This window comes from Echinops telfairi, unplaced genomic scaffold (genome assembly GCF_000313985.2).
Source record: "Echinops telfairi isolate 266 unplaced genomic scaffold, ASM31398v2 ScPeMD7_7469;HRSCAF=8507_0, whole genome shotgun sequence".
In the NCBI taxonomy this organism is placed as follows: domain Eukaryota; kingdom Metazoa; phylum Chordata; class Mammalia; order Afrosoricida; family Tenrecidae; genus Echinops; species Echinops telfairi.
In genome coordinates, this window is record NW_022111372.1 from 83,035,110 (window position 1) to 83,043,918 (window position 8,809).

The 8,809-nt window shown below is 57.3% G+C and overlaps 1 protein-coding gene across 2 annotated transcripts in view; it reads left to right on the forward strand.

The window, feature by feature from the left end:
* CAMK2A (calcium/calmodulin dependent protein kinase II alpha) overlaps positions 1 to 8,809 on the forward strand; it is a 69,419-nt gene that overhangs the window by 15,566 nt on the left and 45,044 nt on the right. For both annotated transcript variants that reach the window (XM_004696723.2, XM_004696724.3), the window contains exon 2: positions 1,881 to 1,975. In XM_004696723.2, coding sequence (XP_004696780.1) covers positions 1,881 to 1,975 — 95 coding nt within the window. The remainder of the gene's footprint in view (positions 1 to 1,880; positions 1,976 to 8,809) is intronic.

Consider the following 8,809-nt stretch of genomic DNA (forward strand, 5'->3'; position numbering starts at 1 on the left):
TGCTACCGGGGTCCAGCTCCTGCGGGAACAGGTCCATTCCAAAACACCGGCAAAAGGTAATGACACCTGTTTAAACCCGGCGCTGCGATCGGTGCACGACTGCAGACAAGTTCTCTCAGCCATACGCTTACCTTATTAGGGCGTCGTAAAAACCTCCAATCAAAGCAGTGGCTTCTAGGACAGGTGTTGGGCCAGTTAGATTGAAGGCAGAGACATCAGCTCCGAAGGCAGTGATGATTGTTCTGGGGGGGTTTTGAAGGCATCGGCTTGAGAGAGTTTCTCTAAAGTCACAGAGCGATCATGGAGGCTTATGGAGAAGATGGACACGTGCTCTGGCGAGGAACAGGCCAGGAGAGTGCTCAGAGGGATTTGTTCTCATCATGACGGTGCACCTGCTCGTCCGCCCAGGGTAGCAGGGCTGTCCGATGAGAATTCCGTCAGGAAACCATACCCAACCCCTGCAGCCCTAGTCTTGCCCCTTCAGACTGCCTTTTGTCCCCCCCAAACTCAAGAAATGTCGAAAAGCACCATCTCCATCCCCGGGGATGCCCAAACGGCCATCTCGACCTGGTATAAACCAAAGAGCATGGATTCTTCAGGAAAGTCTTGTTGCCGTCAGTTCAGGCCGCAGCTACCTGATGTCCAACGGCATGAGCTGCCGCCCGGTCCTGTGCCGTGCTCACCACGGCTGCTCTATTTGAGACCATGGTTCTAGTCACTGTGCCAACCCACCTCCTCAAAAGGCTTCTTCTTCACTGTCCGTCTATTTCACCAAACAGGAGGTCCTTTTCCAGGGACTGGCCTCTCCTGACAATAAAGTCCCAAGAACGTGAGATAAAACCTCACCATCCTTTCCCCGAAGGAGCACTCTGGCTGGGCTTTTCCCAAGACAGACACATTTATTCTTTGGGCAGTCCGTGGTATTTCCAGTATTCTTCTCCGGCACCGCAACTGATGTCCACCTGTCACGTGCATATGGGTCAGGTGCCCTTCAGTCCTCCAAGTGCCATCTTTCCTCCTGACCACTTTAAAGAGGGCTGTTGGGGTGGCTGATTTGCCCAATGCGCTACGTCCTCTCGCTTGTTGGCTGCTGCTTCTGTGCGGGTTGATTGGGGTCCTTGAAAGCTTCGATCCTTTTCTCCATGGATCATGAGGTTGTTGATTGGTCCGGCAGTAAGGATTTCTGTTTTCTTTTCAGCGCATTGTAATCCACACGCAGGGGTCGAGGTCTGCAAACACCAGGCCTCCGTGTATTGAGAAGCAAGAAGTTCACATAGTGATCGTGTTGTTTACGAAAGTTTTCTACGGTTCTGTGGCAATACTTTCTGACATACTCCCACTTGCGCTATGTAACGAGGATCTCTGGGCCGTGCACGGGAAGGGGGGTGTCTCCAAGATACACAGTTTACTGGAGAATGGAGGGTGTGCAGCTCCGGTGCCGGGGTGGGGTGGGGAGGCTCTGTGGAGAGTCTTAAGGGACTAGTCTTAAGGGTGGGCCATCTCTGGGGAGGGACCTGAGGAACTGGGGTGGGGGGGAAGCGTTCCACCTTCGAATCAGTTGACTGGTGAGCCACGTCAATGTGCTACCTACGCCGAGTGAAAACGGACAGCTTTCAGGAACCTGCATTCTGTGGTTCTCACGCACCATGATTCTACTGCTGTACAACTTGGTGAGCCTAACCTGTTAGGAGGGCTCGTCTTGGGTGAGGCCCAGCTCCTGCCAGGACCACTGGTTCTTCAGGGACTCCCCTGGGCCAGTTGCAGCAGCCTCTGTGAGTTCAAGTAGCCTTGATGGCACCCTGTCCCCCTGGCAGGGTGCAGCTGCAGGAACTCCTCCCTGCCTCCCCAGGGACCAAGCTCTTGTCTCCTCTGTCTCGCAGGGGTGCCTTCTCGGTGGTGCGCAGGTGTGTGAAGGTGCTGGCCGGCCAGGAGTATGCGGCCAAAATCATCAACACCAAGAAGCTCTCAGCTAGAGGTAGGTGGTGGATCCTCGCCCACACACCCTTGGGCTCTCCTGCCCGTCACCCTTCTCTCTGCCCGGGGGACAGAGCCAGGTGGCTGCGAGGCTGGCCACGCTTCTCCCTTCCTGCGTGTCCTTTGGGTACACACCTCTCCCTGGTCCTTCCTCAAGGACCTCACCCACTGAGAGTTTTTTCTGGACCGATAGGGACTCCCTTTCCCTACTTTTCTGACAGCCCCCTTCACATTTCCCGGCCAGGCCCTGCACTGGCCATCCCAAGGCACAGAGCCTTGGTGGATTCCCTGGCTCCAGTCCTGGTGGCCTGTTCCCTAACCTTCAGCTCTCAGCTCCTTCCCTAACCTCCTCCAACCTGAGGCGGCCTCCCCATTTCCTCTCTCCCATACCTCGCATGGCTTCCTCACAGCCCAGACTAAACCCCCTTTACCAATGCCTTCATTTGTGTGATATCCACCCGTCGCTCCCCAGCGGCGAGGAGAGGGGAGAGTGCTCTGTACTGTAAGCTCCCTCCAAGAGGGTAGGGCCGTGTCTCTGCCACCGCTGTGCCCTGGCACCTAGGACAGCGCCCAGCACACACTTAGACCAGAAAAGCCAGACTCCTTGTAGTAGAGTGGATCCAGCCCCCTGGCAAGCTCGTGTGTTCCGGGGTGGAAGCGGTCCGAGGGGTGTCCTGGTTCACAATCTTTATGGGAGCAGACGCCCGGCCTTCCGTCCACGGTGCCGCTGGGTCCACGGGCCCTGGGGACTCCAACACGTCCTTCTGGGAGACTCCGTGGTTGCCGTCTGTGCTGTGACTGGACCCTGAGGGATGGCGGCCCGTGCCTCGCACAGCAAAACTGCTTCGTGGGGCTTCCGTGGCTGTAGTGGGTCATGCCATTTGAGACCACCAGGGGTCGTCAGCAGAAAGAGGAGGCTTTTACTCCTGCAAAAGTTTACCGTCTCGGGAACCCACGGGGGTCGTTAGTTCTACTCTGTCCAGCAGGCTCGTTAGGAGTCAGAATCGACTTGATGCCAGTAGCTTTTTGTTTTGTTCTTCAATCTTCACGGGAGCAGCTCGCCGAGTCTTTTCTTATGCAGGGTCTCACGCGGGGCTGAACTGTCAGCCCTGTGCTTCCCAGCAGCGCTGCCAACTGTTAGTGCCGCCCAGGCATCCCGGCGCACACCCAGCGCTCCGTCCGTGTTCCGTGAATCCCAGTGCACGCTGCTCCGACTGTGACAGCCGTTGTCTGGCCCCTAAACGTCCCTTAAGCAGCAGTCCCAAACTCGGCCCCCTGGAATCATAGAGGTGCTTAAAGAAGCGAGTAAGCCGGCACTCTGTTCCCAAAGATGGTAGCAGTCTGAGCTGTGCAAAGATCCCAGGTAATCCCAGTAGGCAGAAAAGTCAGAGGGAGGGGTGTGCTTCTGTTGCGGTGTTGGAAGTGACCAGCAGCCTGGGGGGAGAGGGTTTGAAAGACCACTCCTTGAGCTTCTCTCCGGACCTAGGGCAGCAGAGTGCACTGGAACAAGCTGCCCGCGTGGGGAAGCCTGCTCTGGAGGCTGGCTGCGTGCCATAAGCGTGTGGTTGGGGGCCCTGCAGAGCCCTGGAGCTCCCACAGTTAACACCCGCAGATAGGGCCTTGCGTCCCTGGAGGGGTTTGAGGCCCGGCGGTCTGCTCCTGACCACTGAGCCCACGGTTCTGTTCCGCAGGAGGCTGGGGTCTCGCTGTGTTCAAGTTGGCCCCTGGCTGCTGGTTTGCTTTGGGTTTAGGGTGGTCGCGCTGGTGAGAACCTCTGTGTGCTGCAGAGGACCGGTCTGCACCCTGACTGTATGGGTGGGTGCCCGTGGGGACCAGCGGTGGAAGGAACAGTGTTGATGATGTGCAGGTGTGCAGCCTGGGAGGGTGGGGGGACGTTGGCACCATATCCAGGAATTGACAGCCTTCATGCTGGGTCCTGCCTGTCACGGGCTGTCATTGTGTCTAGGCCAGGGCCCAGCAGGTGTGGGGTTCACAGAGGCTGTGCTCTGGCAGCTACAGCATGTTCACACTGCTCCCCACAGGCCTCCCAGCATGCCCTGTGTTGGACGGTTCATCTCCCGGGCTCTATCTTGCTGGAGACTCGGCATCTTTCTGGGTTACTACTCTCCCCCGCAGGCAGGGCTGTTTGGGGAGCAGGTGGGAGCAGGTGGAAGCTCAGGAACCAGGGTAGGGAGCCCGGGTCGGCGCTGTGAAGCTCCAAATAGGACTGCCAGATGCGTGGCTGCTTCACTGCTGTGGGAGCACTCTGTATTTTATGTCTCTAGAGCCAGGGAGGTGTCCCGAGGCCCGCTGAGGTACCCTACGGTCAAGGCTAGTGCCATGACTTGGAGTGACAGGTCAAGGTCACCTGCCAGAAGAAGGAGGGTCAGAAATGGGGTCCTCCCCCATGCTGGGGATCTGGGGCCAGTTCACCACACTCTTGAACACACACACACTTCCTTCAGCACCCCTTCATAGACAGAGACAGAGGAGTATGGGGAGGGGCACAGTCCCTCTGGACGGTGACTCAGCATTCCTGGGCAGTACAGCCAGGCTGGCTGTGCGGGCAGCAGCCCCCTGGGGCCCCTCTCTGTCCAGCTGTGTGTTGGGTATCAGACTTCCTGTGATGAAGGTGGCCAGCCTCAGGGGGGTGGGGGTGGAGGCACCAGGGGCTAAGGTTGTCAGGGGAACCCCCTCCTAGAAGTGTGCTGGCTGCCAGCCTCCATGTTCCCAGTGGGAGAGGAGGCTCAGGGCTGCTTTTAGAAGGCTCCTTTGTTTGCCACTCAAGGTGCCTCCACAGGGGTTGGAAGCTGAATATTGGGCACAGCCTCTCGTGCTGGCTCCTGGTGACTTCTGGCAGTTCCCAGCAGGGCTGTGGCCCTGGGTCTCTGTCTACCGCTGCTAGGAAGCTGTGGGTCCCCTTCCCCTCCCAGCCCGACCTCTGCTGGCAGGAGCCTCCCAGACCCGGGAAATCATTTTCGTGTGTATTTTTAGCCTCGTCTGTTTTGTGTGTGTGTTTTAAGTGTGTATGGAACACGCAGTGCAAAGAAACCATAAGGAGACATGAAGTGAAAAGTAAAAATTTGATCACTCCCAAATCCCCTTTAAAAAAAAAAAAAAAGACAGCTGCCTTGAATCTCACCCCTCAAAACGGGGTCCACGATCCTGCCCACTGTAAACCCCACCCGCTCGCCTGGGCACACAGTGAGCAGTAGCATTTTAGGACTGGCGCCAACAGTTCAGAGATGGGCTTCTATCCAGAAAGCTGGAGAGTGGAACCCCCTCTGAGGTGCTGTGGCAGAAAGGCCTGGTGATCAAACAGATCCGAAGGTCCCAGCCATGAAGCCCCAGACGCAGACCCACTCTGACACACACGCAGGGTGTGAGCGTCAGCATTGTCCTCCTGGTCTGGTGAGGACGCATGGAAGGGCTCACTCAGACACCCCTGAACTTCAGGTGCATGTGAGGGGGTCTCTGAGGGGGTCATCCCAGCTTCCTTCCCTGATCCCGCCCCTCACACGCTCGCTTCTCCAACTTCCTGGGCTCAAGAACCCTCTTGTTGCCCCGTAGAGGAGTGGGGTGTCCTCCATGCCCCCAGACTTGAGGCCTCTTCTCTCCCTGGCTCTGGGGCCTCCTGCCAGAATCCTGGTGCCCACAGGCCTGCTGTGTTCACTCTGCGGGTCAGACAGAGCCCTGTCGCCTGTGGGATCCCACTTACCACCTCACCCCCAACCTTCCAGGCCTGGTCCCAGGGGTCTCACGCTAGCTGAACTGTGGGCAGGGCCACCCCTCACCCCCAATGCCAAGAGACCTCTTCCTGGTAAAGGAGGAGAAAGCTGAGAGAATGCCTCCCCGGGCCCCAGGCAGGAGGCTGCAGGAGGCTGGGGACAGCCAGCTTTTCTTCCACCCTCATCCTTTTGGAACTCTGCCGAGCTGGACCCAGGAATCCATTACTGGAAAGGGACGTGTTCCGGGATAGTGATTGTGAATTCAAACCCCAGCTTAGCCGTGGCATCTTGGGAATTCGGCAGTGACCAGGAGGCCGGATAGTACTCAGAGAAGGACATGGAATAAGCTGGGTGCTTCAGGCAGCATGGCTGCTATGAGAAGGGCTGTGGGGTAGTGATGGAGCAGTGGATGGAGGCTTTCAGACATGGCAGCCCAGGAAGGACACTCTGGGACGGTGGGGCCAGGGGATGAGGTAGTGCTGGGCCTGTCTGATGAAAAGAGGCTGCTCTGGGAAGAACAGAGGGCAGAGGGCAGAACACGTGCAAAGGCCCTGCGGCAGCCTGGAGCTTGGTGTGGCTGTGGCCAGAAAGGAGGTGGTGTGGCTGGAGTTTCATGGCTGAGAGGAGGCTGTCCTGGGATGAGGGAGGGCCTTATTGCCTGAGGTGAGGAGGTTGAATACGTTATTATAAGTTTTCTGGGAAGCTGTTGGAGAGTTTGAAGCCAGAAGGTAACACGATCTCATTTATCGTTTAAGAGGAACTCCCTGGCTGCGGCCAGCAATTGGCTGGAGGGAAGAAGAGTCCAAGCGTGGTCCTCAGCGCTCTGGTTCTAATCTAAGGTGCCACCACCTGATGAGTGATTCTGATCAAGGGACCTGCCTTCTCTGGGCCTCGGTTTCCCCATCTACAGAACAGCGCAAGGGCTGGCCCGGGTTCTCTGTGGAGGAGAATACCAAGACATTTCAAGAGGGTCATGAAAATGATAGGATAATGTATATGTTTACAGTCAACAGATTAATGCTCTTAACACTGAACTTGGCAGCGCAGCCTAATTGTACTGTTCACAGAATGATGAGAAGCTTTAGAAAAACAACACGTTTCTGGAGTAGGCAGCCGGGAGGTCTGGGAGCAGGCATGGCGTGGGACTGTGTGGCCAGCTCTCCTGGCCTGCAATCCAGTCGTGGAACTCGGCTCCTTGGAGTGCCGCCTCAAGTGGAAAAACCATCTCAGTTCCGCATGGATCCTACCCCCAGAGGAGTAGTCTGTTTCAGAGGACCCCCAGCCCCTCTGTCCACTCCCCCCCCCACCTCTGAGAATCTCAGTGTTGATTGTCTTGTATTTGGGTCCTGCACTGGGTATAGGCAGGTGGGGATAATGAAAGATGAGTAGGGAGAGAGGGTCAGCCCTTGGCCACCCCGGAGCCAGGAGTGGGAGTTCCCCTGCTTTGTCCAAGAATTGGCATCCCCCACCCTAGAGGGTATGGAAGGAAGCCAGGAGGGAGGGGGCATGCGGAGGGCACCCCCACAGCCTGGCCCCACCCCCCTGCTCCAGCCTGTAGCTTGTCTTCAGCTGCGGAGTTGAGCCTATGGAAACAGAATTGGACTTAATTGGTTTACTGATGGAAAAGCCACATTTAGGTATTGATCTTGGCTTCGGCCGTCCTTGGAGAGCAGCCAGTGATTGCTCTAATGGAGGGGCAGCAGGGCGGGGCGCTGGCTGCCCAGAGGCGAGAGAGGGGGGCCCCCTTCTCTATCCTCGCTGCCCTCTCATTGGGGAGACTGCTTGGTCTCGGAGTGTCTGTGTGAGCTCAGTCAAACCATTTTCCTTCTGTGGTGCTTGGTTTTCCCGTCCGGAGCCTGGGGGCAGGTGGAGGTGGGGACTTTGAGGCAGTGTGGAGAGCCATGGTGCACACACTTTTAAAGCCCAGGCCCTGGGCGCTGACTGTTCAAGCCTAACACAGGACCCCTCCGTTCACCGTGGTACTACTGTGACTGTGGGCCTGTTACTTAGCCTCGCTGAACCGCTGTCTTCTCATCTGTCAAACCAGAACAGGAGGAGCCCCTCCCTCAAAGGGGATTGTGCCGCTGGATACCCATATACAAAGCTCTGCCCAGCCCCTGGCTCATAGTGTATGTTCAACTGTTATTAGCGGTACCTTTTTATGGCTTTTTAGAATGATTATTATTAAGGCATTAACCACCAAATTGTGAGGAGAGCACCAGGAAGGGAATTGGCCGGTCCTCCTCGGGTTCTGATTACTCAGGCCTGGCCTCAAGGTGGGGCCGTGTACCTGAGCCTTGGGCTGCTGGGAGGGATGCATGGGGTCATTGGCCAGATTGTAAGCACCGCCCCAGTGTCAGAGGCCACAGATGTCAAAGCCAAGCAAGACCTCTCTCTCGAGGACAGGGAGGCCCAGGGGCTGGACAGCAGTCTCAGGAAGCAGGTGTGAGCACCCTGGGCAAACTGCAGGCTGCCACGGAGCCAGCCTCCGGGCCTGCAGGGTCTCTGGGGCGGTCTCTCTCCTTGCACCCTCTGAGAGGGAGGTGGCCTCTGTGAGTAAACACAACCCTTCTCTGGGAGAAAATACCCACTCCCTTGGAAACCTGTCCACTTAATCCGTCACTTGTTCTTCCATTTGGCTATTTCTTGAGGACCTACCATGTGCAAGGGAGCAGAGCGACCAAGTCCCTGCCCTCAGACCTGCAGGTGGCCATGAGACAGCCTGCAGCACAGAGAAGAGGCAGTCACGCAGGCTTCTCAGAGGCGCTAGCCTTGAGGACGAGTGGGAGCAGCCCAGACATGTCTGAAAACCCCACTGCACGAGGCTTTCAGCAGTGCAGTCTGGGCCGAGTGGAGCACATGAGAGGCTGAGGTTTGGGTCAGGCGGCAGAAGTCTGACCTCACAGGGCGGTACAGGCTGGTGGAAGAAGGTTGCTGGGGTCTTACACAGAAAGGGGTTCAAAGAGGCCCCTCGTTTGAGGTCCAGAGGGGAACTTGCAAACCAGGCCTCTCCCTCTGACCTCGATGCCCTACGGCCTCCCCAGAGCTTTTCCATCCCCCAAGGGCTGGCCTGGAGCTGGGGATCTTGTCTTCCCCTGCCTGGTCCT